The sequence below is a fragment of the Pundamilia nyererei genome, unplaced genomic scaffold (assembly GCF_000239375.1).
Source record: "Pundamilia nyererei isolate P.nyererei 1_Seehausen unplaced genomic scaffold, PunNye1.0 scaffold00043, whole genome shotgun sequence".
In the NCBI taxonomy this organism is placed as follows: domain Eukaryota; kingdom Metazoa; phylum Chordata; class Actinopteri; order Cichliformes; family Cichlidae; genus Pundamilia; species Pundamilia nyererei.
This window is the reverse complement of record NW_005187444.1, coordinates 2411081-2429988: the sequence shown is the minus strand read 5'-3', so window position 1 is coordinate 2429988 and position 18908 is coordinate 2411081. Positions and strand designations below refer to the sequence as shown.

At 40.0% G+C, this 18908-nt stretch overlaps 1 protein-coding gene across 8 annotated transcripts in view; it reads right to left on the bottom strand.

The window, feature by feature from the left end:
* LOC102214496 (pleckstrin homology domain-containing family A member 7-like) overlaps nt 1-18908 on the bottom strand; it is a 143403-nt gene that overhangs the window by 875 nt on the left and 123620 nt on the right. For 4 of the 8 annotated variants that reach the window (XM_013910433.1, XM_005731497.2, XM_013910436.1 and 1 more), the window contains 17 exons: nt 17203-17286; nt 16562-16804; nt 15201-15254; nt 13697-13747; nt 12346-12426; nt 11567-11716; nt 11030-11131; nt 9011-9122; nt 8488-8618; nt 8160-8354; nt 7913-8009; nt 7079-7170; nt 5957-6220; nt 2718-2891; nt 2353-2486; nt 1327-1460; nt 875-915 (listed from right to left, as the gene is read on the bottom strand). In XM_013910433.1, the coding sequence (XP_013765887.1) occupies nt 890-915; nt 1327-1460; nt 2353-2486; nt 2718-2891; nt 5957-6220; nt 7079-7170; nt 7913-8009; nt 8160-8354; nt 8488-8618; nt 9011-9122; nt 11030-11131; nt 11567-11716; nt 12346-12426; nt 13697-13747; nt 15201-15254; nt 16562-16804; nt 17203-17286 (2124 nt within the window). In that variant the 3' untranslated portion in view covers nt 875-889. The remainder of the gene's footprint in view (nt 1-874; nt 916-1326; nt 1461-2352; nt 2487-2717; nt 2892-5956; nt 6221-7078; nt 7171-7912; nt 8010-8159; nt 8355-8487; nt 8619-9010; nt 9123-11029; nt 11132-11566; nt 11717-12345; nt 12427-13696; nt 13748-15200; nt 15255-16561; nt 16805-17202; nt 17287-18908) is intronic. The other 4 variants (XM_005731503.2, XM_013910438.1, XM_013910435.1 and 1 more) reach the window with 3 other exon arrangements.

Below are 18908 nucleotides of genomic sequence, written 5' to 3'. Positions count from 1 at the left end.
AGGATTATTTTCCCCTCAAAAAATATGTCCCTTGTAAACAGTTTATGCATACGTGGAGGAGCCCTGAATCAGGTGCCTATCGACATTACTTTGAACATAAAACCAAACAAAAGACATCATTTGATTGAACTGTTTGATGCAGGTCAAACAGTTCAATCAACTGCTTTTAAAGATCAACAGCCCACCTGTACCAAAACACCACTGGAATCAGAAAGGCCACAATGGTTTCACCAAAGCAGCATCTCCACTTCATTCGAAATGATTCCCGATGGGGAATATCTGGCAGGTTTCACAAAGTCGGATTTTGACTAGAGATGAGCTCCAACTGATCAACGAATTGGTCTTCTGGAACAATTTCCCTTGAATTTCTAATGAACTGCTTGCTTCCCTTCACTCCAGCAGAGTTCAAAGTTAAAAGGAGGATTCAGCCAAGAAATTTACAATAAATTATGAATAACTTATAAATTATGAGCCATGTTTTGTCAGCAGCTGTCACTGAGCTCTCACTGTGTTAAAGGGAAATCCAAGCTTTGAGTTCATTGGGCTACAGTGGCTTTTTTTAGGCTCAAAATGGGTCATTTTATTTTGGTTAGCAGACACATTTTATTATAGAAGTCAAATATATCAATGTGAAACCTGCTCCCTGGGGCTCTTTGGATAGAATATCACCCAGAAATAAAGAAACCAGGACTGTCCACAGATGTTCTAGGGAAAAAGTATTAAATGGAGAGATAACGATTTTTAAAAAACCCAAGAACTTTTGTCACCAATCTGTGCACATTCCTTACCCTGACAAAACAACATATACTTAGACATACACACAACAGACACAATAAATTCACACAACATGAACTGGAGGTCAGGGCAGGTGTACCTGGACCAGATATGCTCACCAGCTCTCCAGTCTTTCAGTCCCTACACACCAGGGACAATGAAAAAAATCACACTTTGCCAGACTGAGATGTCGATCTAAGATTTTTCCTGCTAAAAGTCTACCACTACCACTAAACCATGAGTAAAACAAGAATTGATTGTAACCATAGGCAACTACAGTGGCAGCCACAAACGAAAACAGATGAGAGACTCGAGAAAAAGGATTTTGTTTTGTACTTTCTGTGAGAATTGTTATCAGGTTCACATTTGATAACTGAGGTTTATTGGATAGTTCGGCAAAGCAAGGACCTTCTGGTTGGCCTTTACTTTGCAGTGGTCTCATTTTAGGCATGACTTGCGCTTCTAGTAAAAGTTAAGGTATTTAAAATGTGTTCATGAAGGCTCAGAAGTGCAGTCGAGAAAAACTTTGCTGTGGATGTTTGTCTAACTAACCTGCAACAAGCTTGCTCTTGCGCGAGGCCTCTGAAGCCAGCATCTGGGACACATTCATGATCCTTTCCTGCTGCTGCAGAGCTGAATCCAGCTCAGTGAAGTCCAGCGGTGCAGATGGCTGTATGTTCTGGACACTGCATAAAAGGACACAAATGAGACTGACTATATAGTGTTGATTTGAACAGCACACTTGAACTAAGAAGCTTTATGGACCTATCGACCATGAAAACAGTTATGGAAATTATTCAGAAAGCACACAGGAGATGTTTGGTACATTTACAGTACTTAATTTCCCTTTTGAATACGTATAATGATTGTGGGATTATTAATAACAAGCACTCAGAGAGCACAAACCTTATTATTTTTTATTGGATTCATTCTCTTTCCTTTGACAGTACTTTCTTAAAAGATGTTACGCATTTTGGGGTCCAGTTAAAAGAAAGGCAGACATGAAATGTAAAAGTGAGGTTAGAGGTCAAATGTGATATGATATTTGGATGCAAACTCTAATGTGATATTTAGAGTCCCCATAAACCAGTATCATTTCCTACATGTTGCAAACACAAACAAAGGCAGCAGAATTTTAATCATAGTTTTTAAGATAAAAGACATTTTATGAAAGTTTGACCTTATTTGACCTTGAAGGAGAGGTGAGATATAAAATATGATGTATTTAAAATCTTTATACAGTACTTTCTATGTGTTGATAATACACAGCACAGAATCATAGTTTCTAAGTTAAAAAGCTTTTTGTCAACCAATAAAACATTAAGTTGACTTTGAAGACCTAAGGATAATTTCAGTGGATTGTTGACCCCACTCTGCTCCCCTAACTACACTGAACCTTTCCTTCTACCATATTTACAGACAGAATGACACGCACACACACAAACAAGTGTTAATGTATCTGATGTATTACCACTAAGGCCTTACCTCCCACCTGGTATATATCCAAGTGCAAAAAAAACGACATCTTTACCCCTAAATTCCTTCAACTGGTATAACTTCGGTATGAGCACCATCTACCTGGATTTGGCCAGCAGGGTCTTGATTCGCTCAGCCCGACGGGCACGTTCCTCCAGCTCCTCTGGACTAAGAGGCTCATCGGTGTCAGACTCAATGTAGCGCTCGGGGATGAGAACTTTTTCTGGTTTGGACAGCTGCATGTTGGGCAAACAGTTAGTCACACACATTGGTCTGTGGTTTGAAAGGTAGAGATTTTTATTTCAAATGAATTTTTCTTTTCATTAAACACCAAATCACAGCAAAAATCATGTCAGGGAACTTTCAGGACCAAGCCTCAAACTCTTTGACAGGAAGAAACCTCTGTATTAGTGATGCTGCGACTTTCTCACTGAGCTGCTTCTAACTGAAGTCACATGTGTGTGTACCTCTCGGCTGATATCCAGGTCATAGTCGAGAGGTTCCACATCCACCTCTCTTATGCGTGTAGCTGTTACTGTCACCCACTCATCTGACTGGATCCTGCCCCTCTCTTTGACTGGATTCCACCCTTCATCGCTTTGACCTTCTGCCACAGGTCGCTCCTCCTGCCAGTCAAACACCTGCAAGGGGGACGAGTCAGAATTAAAAGCTTACCACACTGTGGAGGGGGGAAAAACCCTATTCTTATCATTAATAGAATCTTGAATCATTTAGTTAAGTTAAGGAACAGTCTTGCGTGTTAAATATTAACACCATTATTATCAGAATGACAGATTAGCCAAATCTGATGTACACAGTGTTTATAAATAATGATTCCAGGTCAGATTTCCTGCAGTAACTGCAAGATTAAAGTTAAAGCATCAGCTGTTGTACATATTAGAAGTTATTTTAGGCTGTAATGGTTTTTTTTCAGAGATGAAGGCATTAGTAAAAAAGTAACTTGACAGATTAAAATTTTTAAAATTACAAAAATGTATAAATTAATTAATAATAAATTTAAATATCTGGGTCACTGAAACATGTTTTTAAGCAACACTGCTAAAAGTAGTGGTTCCACAAAAAAATAAAAATAAAAATGTTGTGCAGGATAAGACTGACTACACAAAGAAACTCTACTCTACTGTGTAATGTTACTGCATTAAGCTGTGGTTCAGACAGAGAGAGGCAAACATAATCACATCACTCGTGTAACCAGGAGTAATTACAGCAAGTTCACCCAAGAATTTGAAAAGACTGTTCTTAGCATTGTAACCACAAGCAACTACAAGACAGCCAAATGATTCGTATGTTTCTGGATCTGCCCTTTCTTCTTTGTGTGTGTGTGTGTGTGTGTGTGTGTGTGTGTGTGTGTGTGTGTGTGTGTGTGTGTGTGTGTGTGTGTGTGTGTGGTGAGAGGTACTTGAGAGTAATCATCCAAGGAGCATCAAAGCCATGCATGCATCCTTCCCACTCCAGTAGCCTGCAGCAGGGTCTGAGCTGCTGGTGCTTTCACATGCTCTGAGAAACACTGCATCCCATGCCTTGCTGTGCTCAGGAGAATCAATCGCACACAGAAGGACAGAGATAAAAAGAGAAGACCATGCAGGCACAGATTCCTCAAATCCCCACCGGATTAGGAAGAACACAGCGAAGAACAGATTCAGAAGCAAGAAACTCTTTATTGTCAAGTGCAAATCTCTACATGATAGAAAAGAAAAGGGGAAAGAGTTGTGCATTGCTTCTCGATTACACAGAATTAGGTGGCGATTAGCAATTCACTTCTTTAAGTTCTTTACTATATTTCTACTCTCCAACTGAGCATCCTCGTGTTACTACTCCACACTTTGATCTGATAGGCTTTATGTGGGTGTGAAAAGATAAAGACAATATGGCAGAAGAGCTTTTGGGGTGAATATCTGACTGAAAACAAGGAGTGGACAGCTGTGCCATTTGAAGGAACATAACTAGAACAACAGTAACAGGGGTTATTTGTTTCAAACGTTAGCAGGAAATGTGTCAACAATACACGGAGTAAAAATAAGTAAAAAATCTCTTTAATGCATCTTTGTAAATCTGATAAAGACAAATTTCTTTTTTTCCCTCTCTTAAGGACATTAATGCCTCAGATCACTAAAAGTTGTTTAATTTTCCCACAGATCTCCTGTGACAAAGTTGTCCACTTTTTGTTCACACACACATATTTTTTTATTGCATTTCAGCCCAGTTGCTTTATCCAGTCATGTATTATTATGCTCTATAAAAAAACAAAACAGGCCATCTTTCTTTTCCAACATTAAAAATGTCAGTGTAATTATGAAACACAGTCAAAAGCTAAAAAGTAATTATGTAGTTAAAAAAATGATGTATAAATAAACATGTCTAATGCTGGTGAAGTACATAAAAATAAAATATACTCTGGCATTATCATTATTGTTATCGATATCATTATTATCATCATCATGTGCACTGAAAAGGGTGAAAATGATTAGCAGAAGGTGACAAGCTATGTATTGCTTACTGTTATAGGAAAATTTGATTTCAAGGGTTTATGGGAAATGTAGTTGATTTACAGGCAGCTCTCACAGCTGTGTGGTTAAACATTTGGTTAGTCTGCTATCATAACACCAGTACGGCAGTTATCGTGTGTCACAGGAAGACTTTGACATTTTAAGCTTCAATATTTTTTTCCCATCCAAGCACATTAGCATCTACGGTATTCTTCACTGAGACCAAGGGGCACAGCTAGCTGTAAGCTAGATTTACTCTAAGTGTCAAATGTCAAAGTTTTCCTTTAGGGATAAAAACCAGCACTGTCCCCACAACTTCCTGACTAAACTCTGCTATTGCACATAATCTATGATTCTGAAGTGGGGACGCATGCTGTAAACACACCATGATTAGCTAAAATGCTGACTAAGGAGGTACATTTAGGACAAAGGCAAAAAAGATCGTCAACATAACAAGGCACTTGGATTTTGAGTGAAGAAAAGAAAGCAGGGAGGCGGGATCATGATTTTTTTTGTAACATTGCATCTGTCTTCATTTCATCAACTTGAAAATGTATATTTTCTTTTTCTGACATTTTCCCTCACTCTTTTATATGCTCTAAATACCAAATCTCTACAAAATATAACTGTACAGCTGTATACTGAAAATATCACTCAGTAAATAAATAAAAGTGTACAAGTACACAGTATGTAGATGTACATAAATGGATTCTTTTCTCTACTTTGTGGTGACTAAAACTGAGACAGGAAGGCAGATTGATGCCTTCAGCTCACTCCTCTTCTCAATGGATTTACATTCAGAACTGTGTCAGTGAGGTCCCACCAGGGAGCAGTGGAAATAAAGTTCACTTTCACCTGAACCTTTAAATAATAAAATAAAATAGACAGGGCATCTTTTTTTCTGGTCTGAAACTAGCCAAGCATTACCCACAATCCCCTGTGCTCCTTTTCTCTCCAACTCTTCTTATAGTATTATCCACGCTAGCTAGCCAGCTGTAGTCAGTCCCGCCCTTTAGCTTGTTAGTGCTTTTGGCTACCATCAGTGGCTAGTGGTTACACAAGGCAGGCAGTGCTAGTGTGTTAGCATTTCCACTAGTATATTATGTGGCTGGGGGTGGGAGCGTGGCATATCAGCTCTGGTGGTGGAGGTGGTGCTCCCTGTGCCTGCTGCTGCTGCGGTGGGGTTGGGAGTAACGTACGGAGGCTGGAGGGTCGGACGTGCTCGAGGGCAGCCTTGAGGAGGACGACGAGCGTTGGGCGGTGACGCTGGAGGCAGACAGGCCCGTGCTGGAACGCTCGCCCTGGCTGAGGTTCCTCTTGCGCTCCCGAACTAACGCTTTCTGGTGGCGCTTCATTCGTTCCAGCTGCTCCTCCGCAGTCATTCGGCCTCTGGCCTGGCTGCTCGAGGGCTGCAGGACTTCGGAAGTTGATGACAGACACTCCAAGGCACTCTTAGGTCTTTCCTAGTTAGTAAAGGCAGGAAAAAACAGAACAAGGAAAGCTTTGGTATGACATGGGGATGTTTGGTTAGTGCTATAAGAGAAGAAGTCTGAATTCCCACCCTTAAATCCCAGTTTCTATCTTCACTCAGACCACATATCCACTCTAACAGTTTCCATTTGGGAGAGGATACAGTCCACCCTAACCAATCATTAGAGATCAACTATCCACCTTACTATGAAGCCAATTAGATGTATAGCCATGCCAACATGCTGCTTTTTATTGAGATTGTAAGAGTGAAGTAGAGCAAAGTTAAACCTGTAGCCATGGCTGACAGCTGCTGAAAGAAAGCAAACACTGGCGCTTTAAAATATCCATCTTACAGCTTTACAGTGGTTTCTATCCCACCAGAATCATTGACTGACTAATCATTCGTCCTCACACGGTGCTAACTGGACCTAATCAAGAAAGCTTTTTTTCATCCACACTGCCAAATATATCAGTTAGACTGGACACATTCGAAGATCTGAGTCTGGACCAATAAGACAGATCAAAAGTGGCAGGAAACAAAATGGACACAAAACCAAACAGTAAAATAGCAGAAGTAGTAAATGCAAAAGAAAAATCAATTTGCCTGGATACAGATGCAAAAAATCTGTTTCTGCTGCTCACGCAGATGGTCCACAAACCGAGTGACAAAACTGGGAGAAAGTTGTAGTGAGAGACTTTTCAGTGGTGTCAGTTTGCAGACATATCATATTAAAAACAAAAACAAACACGTAATTGAACATAAGATTAAAACAGGACTCACAAAAAAAAAAAAAAACAGGCTATTAAAAACAGACAACCCTGAGTTTGTCCAGTTTATTGTCTTTACTCACCTTTGCTGCAGAGCTCCCAAGTCCTCTCCTTAGGGTGACGTAGGATGAGATGAGATGAGATGAGTTGGACTGGTTCTGTCGAGAGGAGGAGCCTGACAGACCAAGAAAATAACAAGAGCAGTAAATTAATTTAATGAAAACATTGAAATCTCTTATGGAGTATCTACTAGGAATATGGACTTGAATTAATATACAAATGTTGTGCTGTCTGAGGGGTCAGGTGTTATAAAAAGAATCAACATTAAAAGATGCCTTCATGTAATTGGCAAACGTAAAAACTGTTTACAAAATCAGATTCTTTATTTTTAAAAATGTTACATTTTAGATTTTAAAAATGTTAATTAAATTCCAGATAATCATCCACTGTCAAACATCAGCCTCCAAATGATGACAATTCTATAACTAAAGGAAGGCTTATTAGCGAGATAAGCAGCTTTGAGTAGTCAGAGTAGAAAAGCCCTGTGTAAGTACCAGTCCATGTACCATTTAATAAGAGCATGTTTCAAATTTTAACTGATGAATACTCAAGTCTAAAGAGACTTCATCTTAGTTTCTTATTAAAATAAGTATTTTCCACTACACACTTCCTCTTTGAATCTTTTTATGATTACACCTCCATCTTTTACATCTCCATCCCATCATAACACAACTCTATTCTGTATTTTTAAATATGTATGTAGCCAGGACTTTTCATGGTATTTAAAATATACTGTAACTAGACTACACAATGCTGATGGGAAATCACTGGCTGCTTTAAAATTGTGTAATCAAGTTCAGCAGGAAACCTTTTCCAGTCAGATACCATATATCATTTACACATTACTTTTCAGATACCTTTACTTGAGAAATACTGATAGTCAGTGTCAGACCCAATGTTGTGGTGGTTTACTCCTGGCAGCTCTGGTTCACTCAGGTATGAACGCAAGTCAGTCTGAAACCAGAAAAGATTAAACAGGAAGTTGGACTGGATAGACTTCTTTGGCTGCAGCGAACAATATAAAATGAGATATTTAACTGATCTAACCTGTAGAGAAAATACACACAGAATTAACACAACAACAGGGAGTAAATGGCGGCGTACCTTATAGTCTCCATTGACAACATATTGCCCACTTTCTCTGTCCCTCTTCCTCTCATCTGACTGGCGCTTCAGCCCACGCACCGATGTGTGGCGGATAACTGAGGCCTCTTTGGGGAGGGGCGGAACCACAGGAGGTATATCCTCATAGTCGTACTGGCGAGGCAGTGGTGGCCTGGGTGGGGCACTGTCCTCTGCCTGTGCAGCAACGAGGACAAGAAAGCACCGTTATTTTGCTGATAACATTTCATTTAGACTAAATCCAGCAACTTCGTGAAAGTTAACTTTCAGCTGACTCTGACGTTTTTACCAGCAGAGCTGTGGCACTCACCCACTTTGGCACAGTGCTGTGAGGCAAAGTATAAGAGTGGATGTTTGGGATGGAGCTGCGAGGAGGAGGCTGAATCTCTGCACTGGGAGAAGGCACTGCTGGTTCTGACACTGAAGGCACTAATTTCCTCTCTGGTGGGATGTGTGAATGCAGAGAAATCAGAATTTAGATTTTAAATATAAGACGTTTTACACTGAGGTTTACACCCAGGCACGGGAAGAATTTCTTATTCATTTACACTGAGAGAAGGAGTAAGAGAAATACAGTTTCAATCCAAGTTTGACTGGAAAGCAGAAGAACAGGGAGTGAAAGTCAGTGACATAGTCAGACTCACTGTAATAGTAATTACAGCACAATATGCACAGAATATAAAATACTAAATATCAGACCATGTGGCCATTTTTAGCTATACACCTACAAGGTGTGTTGAGATCAAGGCCTTTATTGGATCTTAATGACTCTCTTCCTATCTGGTTATCATTACCAGTCCCTGCACTGAGTGCTCTGGTTTTGGGCTCTCTACCTGGGTTCTGGACAGAGTCGATGGTAATCTTGTAGTTGGTTTTGCTGGCACTCAGTCCGGCCATCACATCTTCAATCCTCCACAGCTCGCGCTTCATCTCAGCTTTCTCTTGCTGTATAACAACATAAAGACAAAATCAGCAGAAGGAATCCGACTCAGTTCACCTCATATTTGATGTGGTTTCATTTTGGCCTCATCTTCATTTACAAAATCGGGCCTGTAACTGTAGTTAGGTCATTGTTGGGATGTTTTCCTTCTAATTTGCACTGGACTGGAAAATAAACAAATGAGATGAGCTGCTTCTTGTAGTTTTATAAATGTCTAAAACCAGTAAATGTTGAACCGGTGCCCCAGCACTTCAAAGAAAAATAAAAGGGTGTGGAGGTAAGGTATATTTCTGTTCTTGAAAGTTTTTTGCTCATACATATGACATGTGTACATATTAGAGATGGCACGGTACCACTTTTTTATGTCCGATACCGATATCATATATTTGGATATCAGCCGATACCGATATGAATCCGATATAGTGTGTTTTTTTTAATATCTTGCCGTATTTTGTATAAGTTCAAACTCAAGTTTAAAAATAAACAAAAAACACTAAAGCTATTCTGTTATACCTGTATGCAAAAAATACACTGCACCCAAAATATTTCATAGTTCAGCAACACTGATCTAATAAACTTAAACCTGCACCATCCTCCCTATTCTGGTATTTTAAAGAGTAATCAACCTAACTAATAGGGTTGCAAACCCCCAGCAAAAAAAGGAACCCCCCACCCCCCACCTCGTGATGCTTAATTGAAGTAATCAACTTTAATTTGATGCAGTGTGAAAAAAAATGCACAGAAATAAATTATTTTTCAAGAATAATTTAATAGATTCAACATCTTTCTTGCTGCTGTTGTTCAGCAGCTGGTTTCCTCTTTCTGGTGCGAAGTGGGCCAAAAACAAAGAAGAGAGACGGACTCGTGACAGAAAAGCCGATCAGCTGATCATTAATCAGTTTCATGATTGAAGTAGTAACAGGAGAGGGAGGGAGAGAGAAGAGGCAGTCGCTCCATATATCGGTTGTTAAGCTTAACACTGGAATGCTTTACAAACATTCAGAGATGAACTTACACACTTGCTTTACTTCTCTCTGGGATAACTTTCTTGGAGATGAAATGCCGGTTTGGTAGCGAGGCTACAAATACACACAGCCGCTCTATCACGTGATGCATACTGCTCCGACGTGCTACGGTTATGAGCCGAGTTACGCCGTGTTGCAAGTTTTGTGAGGAGCTTTTTTGATATTTAGTGGATCGGATTACATTTTTTATTTCTCTGTGATATCCAATCCAGTAATTTAGGTCAGTATTGGACCGATACCGATACGTAATATCGGATCGGTCCATCTCTAGTACATGCATATGCATCTCCTCAAGGGCTTTTCTTACTTGGCTACATCTAGTAAAGGGCTTATTTTTTTTATTACCAAGGAAAATGTTCTACTGTCTTCCACTTTAGCTCTCGATTTGATTTTGCAGGTCTTTTGGTGGTGTTGTGTTGTCTGTGCATTCCCTTCTAAGAATTTACCAACTCGTGATTTTTCAGGCAGATGCCCTCTTCTACTTGCATCAACAATTCTCTAGACCACAACTGACCTATTGATTAATACTAAAAAGAAAGACTATTAAACAGGCCACACCCGGCCATGAAACTGCTTGCTCTTCAGTTGTTCACTTATGTTTGAGCATATTATTAAACTGTTTTTACACAGAGGGACACACACTATGTAAAAATTGTTGCAATTCTAAAATTGCTGATGCAATGTTTCTATTTTATTCCGAGGGTGAGAGTCTGCACTCGAGCAATATAGTGATGACAAAATACAAAAAAAATAAATAAATAAAAATAAAAATAGTCTTCAAAAACAAAGAAGCGCCATATAAAATCCAGGCTATGAGTAAATGCCTGTTTTAACTGAAAATCCAGAACTAGATTGGCTCCGCTCTAACATGCAGTAACACGTTTTACCTGAGAGGTGGAGCTGTGGTTCATTTGTGCCTGCAGTGCTAGCCTCAACTGCTCTACTGAATTCTCAAGCCTGCTGTACTCCTCCCAGGCATGTGCCATCTCCTGCATTAAACAAACACACACATGCAGAAAGACTTAATACATAGTCCCACGGTAAACGGGTTCAGGTTCTCTTATTTGTGCCTGTAGGGAGGTTTGATCTGCAGTCATCCATCCCCACATGCCCATTTTAGCCTCCCCGCATAAAAAAAACAATACAAACCAAAAACCCATAAGTCAATAATGGAGCACATTATAACGCGATGAATAAATAAATAATTAATCTACACGGTATCATGTAAGATATAAAGGCCATGAGCTTTTTCCTGTTAAGTTGTATACACACTTTGTATACACACACAAAGTGTATTAGAAGCACACTGTTAAACATATGGCACATAATAACAAGCAGCTGCAAGCATTGAAACAAATGCATTTGTAGACTTATGTGTGGACTGTGAAATGAGTGTTTATACAATAACACTCAGTCATAGATACCGTGGAAACGCGGGATATTTGCGCCCTGATCGTCACCAGATCTTCCTGCAGCAGCCTCTGCTGGTAGGCAATTTTGTGGGCATGAGCTGGTTGTTCCTGGTACTGCTCCATCTGCTGATGGGACAAATCTAATACACTCTCCAGCTTGTCCTGAAGAGACAAGGTTGAGATCAGCATGAGATGAACAGAGAGCAACCGACCCCTGGCTTGTTTGTAGAATGCTGTTCTATAAATGGACACTTACTATTCAGCAGATGACTATTTTAAAATACCTCCAGGGGGCAGCATGTTTCCACAGAGCTGCGCTGCCATGAGATACCGACTGACTTTCATTAAAGTAGATCCTGAGCTGTATATGGTCAGACTTTAACTGCACGCCCTACATTATTTTGCAAATAACACTTTGTTGTATTCAGAATCTGATGAGGAATGTGTACTTTCATGTGGGGTTGTAACAGTAAATGCTGATGTAAATAAAGCGTCTGTCTCTACTTCAGTCGACTTTCCTAATTATGACAGTGAAGGTTACATTTAGCAGGAAACTTGTTTTGACTCTGATGTGTGCTGCCACATACTTTGACAGCTGCTTTAAGCTATTAAACTCAAATATATTTCAACTAATTACAGTATGGGGCACTTTATGTAGTATTTCCTAGAATTTTGTAACACCTTCCATTCAGACTGATAAGCCAGAATCAGGCTGACTCATCTGACTGACTACAGCGGGTAGAATGTCCTGGCATGGCTGGCTTAAAGTCTTTCTAACTATTACTGTGTACCTTGTCGTCCTTCAGGGAGCTGATCCTCGCCTCCAGATCCTTTAGTATGTTGTCCTGTTCACATAACCGACTCAACTTCACCTGCAGATGGAGACAAAGAGTCGAGTGGGCAGGGAAAGGAATGGAAGGGGGGTCCTTTGTACACTCACAGATAAAATGCCTCAAGTGCTCACCAAAGTGTGTGCGTGTATGTGCGTCTTGACCTCTGGTAATTAAGAGGCCCATTTGCTTAATTGACAACTTCCTCTTGTTTGTGTAGGTGCAGTGAATGAAAACGTCTCTGAGCGTAAGCATGTGTGAGCATTATAGTAACATGAGGGCACACATACTTGTGTATACGTCCATTTTAATGCATATGGGTTTAGCACACTTGAGATTTGCAGCCCTACAACTCCGCTGTCTCGTTTTGGTGTACTTAGAATTACTGTGAGTGAAGCAATTAAACAAAGTGAGTGCAACCCACCTGACATGTTTAATTACAGTGTCAGACTCTCAGAGCCTTGTTAATTAATCTCTGATTGAACTGAAAGCAAAGGTGGGATCACTTCATGCATATAAAAAGGTTCAAAGTGAAAATCTTAATGTGAACAAAGTACCTCTCTGTATATATTGTTTTTTCTTTTACACTCTACATTGGTTTTTATATTCCACTGAATAAATTATTAATCTACAAGTTGTCTCCATGGCGATGTTGTTGTTGGAGCTCCTCAAATATTCATTGCAGACAACATGCTCATAAATTTTAAATAAACTGTGTGTGAGAAGTAAATCGTGAGAAATACTTTCATAAGAGAAAACGAAGACGGTTTGAAAAGCTGCAGGGAATTATCAGACTGAAAGACTCAAAGCTTTTGACTATTAACATTCTCCGCAAGATTTTTTCTCCTGAAATCTAAGTGTCCACCCACACTTTTTTCACAGGATCCATGTTTTGTTTTGCCTAAATTGCCCTTACTTTTCTCCCAACTGAACCACAACAGTCAGAAGAAACTAGAATTAAGTGTTCCCTTGGCTGAAAGGCAGCGAATGAGTGTTTGAGTGTTTCATCTATTACATAAAAACATTAAACCTGTTTATGAATATTCTGAATATGCATCAAATAGAAAGGTCCTTGAATATATGTATATCTTTGTTCATTCAGGTAAATGCAGTTTGTAATAGAAACATATAACAAAAAAAAACCTACAGCATCCTGAAATGTCCAACCAACACGCTTTTCACCGATTGGTTAAAAAGTTCTCGAGACATCAAAGTAACAACTGAAAATTATCAAACACAACCTCATCACAGAGTCTAAAGTGTATTTTTGTTTATGTTTTTTTTCTAGTGCAGTCAACAAGCTCGTACTTACATCCACATCACTTTCTGCAACCTTGACAGGTTTTCCTGACTCCTTCAGTACCTGGAAATTCCAAAATTAATATTTTAAGATATTAGTGTTGTGGTAAAAAACAAACAAAGAAGTGTACGACTCCATGGTACATCTGTGCTGAAGTAAGGGAAATGCAAAACACAGAGACCGGCTACAAACTATTATGGGCTGCGACAGGCTATCTATGACACATTCCCTAAGCCTTGTGTACATAACAGTATGAGACTTCTGCCACACAAAATCAGCTCTTGCCATGAACAACACAATGGCTATGGAGACTTTGAAGCTCTGCACAAAATGACTTATCGGTTTCCACTTGCTGGTTTTTTTTTTCGTGAAAAAACAGATCTTTGAAGAATGCGCCGTGGAGCGAATTTCAGGTGCCCACTGTGAGGTTTACTGGTGTTACGCTCGCTAGCTTTACAAATCTCAGAATATAGCACATGTGCACCATGTTTAACACTAAAACTCACTGGTGACAGCTCTTTTTTATTCATGTTTAGACGTTTTTCCTGTTTTGCTCATTTTATTTTAGGAGTGTGTTCCCTTTTTTTAAATAAAACAAACAAATAAATAAACAAGACACAGTAGAGCCTTGCATCATTGTCAAGGAGGTGCAGCGTTTCAGAGACGATGGTAGAAGCAGCTGGCTTTTCAACCACCGGGCCACAGCCACAACACATGCACTGCCGAGCCATCCCATGCCCATTATTTAACAGCGCCATCAACATCGCCACATGGTGGGAGGGGGTTGTGTGAACATGGACAGAAGACATCATATTCAGTTCAAGCTGTAGATGCAGTGCTGTAGGCAATGGGATGGTCTTTCTAGAACACACACTCTCTAAACGTCTAAACATACACACACCCCATACACACAGACTATTGAGCTTGTGTCCCTCTGAACACTAAGCAAACATGCACGAGCAGGAATCACACCCACAAACACAGCCATACTACACACAGCTCTACATCTTTTAATATAGTGCACATACTGGACATACATGCGCGCATACACAGAGCTTACGTTCATTAGAGGCCTGAGAGGCCCAGCAGTGCAGTGCAGTAGTAAACTGTGAACTGCGAGGATCAGGGGCTCTAGAGCTCTGATCTGGGAGTCAAAAATCACAAAGACACAGAGCCGCAATCACAAAATGGCGGCTGCTTTTGTGAGATGCTTCTAAAACCACTCAAAGAGTTAGAAGATCACTGCAAGGATTTAGGGATGTTTGGTCCCACACAGATGCTTGAACATCTCCTTTTGTAGCTACAACATTTGTAGCTGTCTCCGCTCAACAGATCAACAAGGGTGAAGGAAGTGGCTGTCAGTAAGAATCACCACGCGTGTTAGATTACACTAGAGACATTTCAAATCAGAAAGGCGCAGCTGAAGGGAAAAAAACACTTAAAGTAAAGGAAAAGATTCATTAAAATAGCTAACGGGAATCAGGTGATCAACTTTGTCCATCATTATCTTTCTCACCTTTAGGTCCAGATACTCCAAGTCCTTCTTCAGCTGCATATAGGTGTCATCAGCCTAGAAGATGACAAATATGCAAGATTGGATTACTGATGTGTGCCAACAGGCACTAAACAATCCACTGAAACATCAATCTATAGAAGCAACAGAAACTATTAATTTTGCATCCCGGGAGATTTTGGTATCAAATATGATGTGTGTGACTTGCTTTTATACGTCTACGCACACATGCACCACAATACACTGAGACACACAGTAAAAATGTGTTCATTTATTTCATGATCAGAGAAGTTGCAATCATCACAGGACGAGCAGAAACCAGATCTCTTAGAAGAAGTAGAAGATCTTAAGATATTGTTGAATTCAGCTTTGAATTCAGCCCGTACGTGTCACTCAAAAGTAAAATAGAAGCAAGAAGTAGAAGAAGCAAACTTCCATACAGCCGAAAATAAGACTCACGCATCAGAGGACCAAGCTGAACAACACATCCACAGGTTGCCAGTTTGCTAAAGCATGGGATGGCTTTGTGGACGTCGAAAAGAGAGCAACACAACATGCCATGAACAGTATCAGTAGAAGCACGACATGGAAACTGACCAGCCAAGAACAGCACATGGACAAGAGGCAGATGGTTCTCGATGCTAAGCAAAGGAACTTTAAAGTAGAAGTTGCCACTAATATAAGGATACTTATTGAGTCTTTTGGTTGGGCTTCATTCATCATCTGAGTTTTCTTGATCACCATTTCAGATTTTATATGTTTTTACAGTTGGTAACTTTTCAATACAGTATAAAGACTGTTTAGATGTGAATGGAAGTAAGAGATATGAGTATCGGTGAACACTGAAAGCCTCAGTTCAATGAAAGTATTTTTAGGCAGTATAATACCCTTGAGAAGATGGCGTGTTTGAGACTATAACTTAAAGAAGTCCAGACGCTTTTCTTTGCAAGCTCCTTTGACTGTAACCACTTATCTTAATTAGGATTGTTTTCTACAGGGCAACACTGTGGTCTGATTCCTAGCACACACAAAAAAGCAGTTCTGGATTTGAATTTCAAACCCAGAACCTTTTTGTACCTGTGCAGGTTCTCTCTGGATACCTCAGCTTCCTCCCACAGACAAACTGACTGACCCTACCTTGCACAGTGGTATAAATAATGCGCATAAATATTGAGCCAGAAAATGCTAATAATGCATTACATTAGGAACAAATTAAAGAGTTATGTGTATAAAATAAGCTATAAAACTGAAATGGTATTCATGATTTAAGACTAATGCAGCCCTGCACAATTTTTAGTGGCAACCTCTATGAGTCCCTGGTAAAATGAGGGGCAGACAGGCAGGCGTGCCGCATTAGCCCCCACCTGGGTGTTGCAAGGGCCAAGTGATGCCGAGAGGCCCATGTGTCCAACATGGGACACGGGAGAGGGGCCGGCGCTGAGGAGGGGACTGGTGCTAGTGGTGGTAGCACTGAAGAGGTGGTTGTGTTGGAAAGGATCTTTGGGACCATTGAGCCGCTGGAGCTGGGCTAACGTTTGCTGACGTGCGGAAGCCATCTTGGCCTGATGGCGACGCAGCTGAATAAGGAGCAGAGTGAGCTCCTCGGGCTGTCACATGCATCACAAGAGATTCAATCTAGCAAATCTTAATACTAACCACAAAAGCTTCGCTCAGACTGCTCTTCTTTAAATACTATAGGTCACTTCACACAACTAATTGGCAAATTGTTTAGTCGACGGCTAATTTGCAGCTAAAATAAGGAGGATGAATGGTGCTGAAACAAAAGGCAGGAGGACAACAACATAGGCTACTGCCAACTGGTCAAGAACAACAACAAAAAAAGACTTATTAATGACTGGTTTATAGCAATCAAAATTCACTCATAGCAGAGAAATATTCCCCGAGTCACTGACTTATTGAGATGGAAAAGCTATGTATAAACAACAAGTTTATACAACCTTTAAAATTCACATTCACATTTCATATGTTTATTTGAGAAACTTACCGTTTTGCCATGAAGGCTGGGTGCACTGACTGTGTGAGTGATGTAGCCGGACGGAGGCATTGATCGTCTCTCAACAGTAGCAGCCTATAACACACAGACAACGCATTCATGTAGACTGTTTGAAGAAGTAAGATTAAAATTTCATATAAGACTTCATTCATATTAAATATTTATTACAGATTCAATGCAGTCTTACTCTAGATGCTATTTTCTAGAACAAGAGTGAATGCAGAATGCCACAAGTCTTGTTTTAGAAGATGCAATGTTTGATTGGATCTTAACATCGAAATGCTGTAATTTTTTTAAATCTCAGGGCAAAATGTGTGTGGATGTAATTATCCATCATTATTCACTCTATATTAAAAGTGGTGTATTCACACACAAATGGGCAGATGTTCACTTACATGCTTTGAATAAGTGAGAAAATGTGTTGTCAACAATGTATAATGTATACGTTTCAAGTCTGCTTTTGAGTGAGTGAGGATACAATGAGGCGCAGTGAACATGTGCCTACGATGTTCAGAATGACTAACACTTTTCTGAATACAAAACTAACTGATATTGCATTTAACAGGGGGGAAAATCAGACAATGGTGCAATCTTGGAAGTAAGAATTAGATGAAATACATTTATCAATATATGCAACAGAAGCTGTAACAGTAGTTTGTGTACTGTCATCCTAATCAAGAACATCTACACAAGCTATCATTACAGAACATAACCCTCGTACATCACAACATTGCTTTGGAATACTTCTCTTTTTTTCCCTTTTTCTTGTATTATTATGTGATTAAATCTTGTGCATCTGGGGATTTGGGTATCATAAGATGATTCAGAGAGTGTAAGCTAACTGCCTAAAATGTAATTATGACGCCAAAAAACGGTGCTTCTTCCCCGTTATGTAAAGTTTTAATCTCATTCCATTGATTAAGAACTGCCTGTAATTTTCACAGTGTGTGTGGACACTTCTCTGTGCACAGTATCACCACTTTGCCTAAAGGAACCTGGACATTATTAATGTTATCCTTTCTCTTTCATGCATTAATTATACTGTATCTGGAAACTACAGCCACAATTACAGCCTAAAGTCTTTTTGAGTGTGATGCTACAAAGTTGACACACCTATTTTTGGGCAGTTTCTCTTGTCAAGTGCACAGCCATTTTCACATATCTCCAGGGCTGGGCTCTGGCTAGGCCACTCAAGGACATTCACAGACTGCTCTCTAAGACACTCCTTTGTTATCTCGGCTTGGCTATCTTGGTTCATTGTCCTGCTGGAAAATGAACCTTCAACCCAGTCAGATCCAGCACACTCTGGAGCAGGTCATCATCAAGGACGCCTCTATGAAATGCTGCATTCATCATTTATCTGCATTTCATCCTGACTAGTCTCCCACATCAAAACATCCTCACATCATGACGCTGCCACCACCATGCTTCACTCTAGGGATGATTATTATGATAAGCTGCGCCCGATTTCCTCCCAATGCGATACTTGGTATTGAGGATATAGAGTTCAGTCTGTTTCATCACACCAGAAATTTTGTTTCTCATTGTCTGAGAGTCTGTTAGGTGGCTTTTACTAAGGAGTGGCTACAGTCTGGCCACACTGCCATAAAAGCCTGATTGCGGAGTCCTGCAAAAATGGCTGCCGTTCTGGAAGGTTCTCTTCTCCACAGAGCAACACTGGAGCTTTGCAGAGTGAC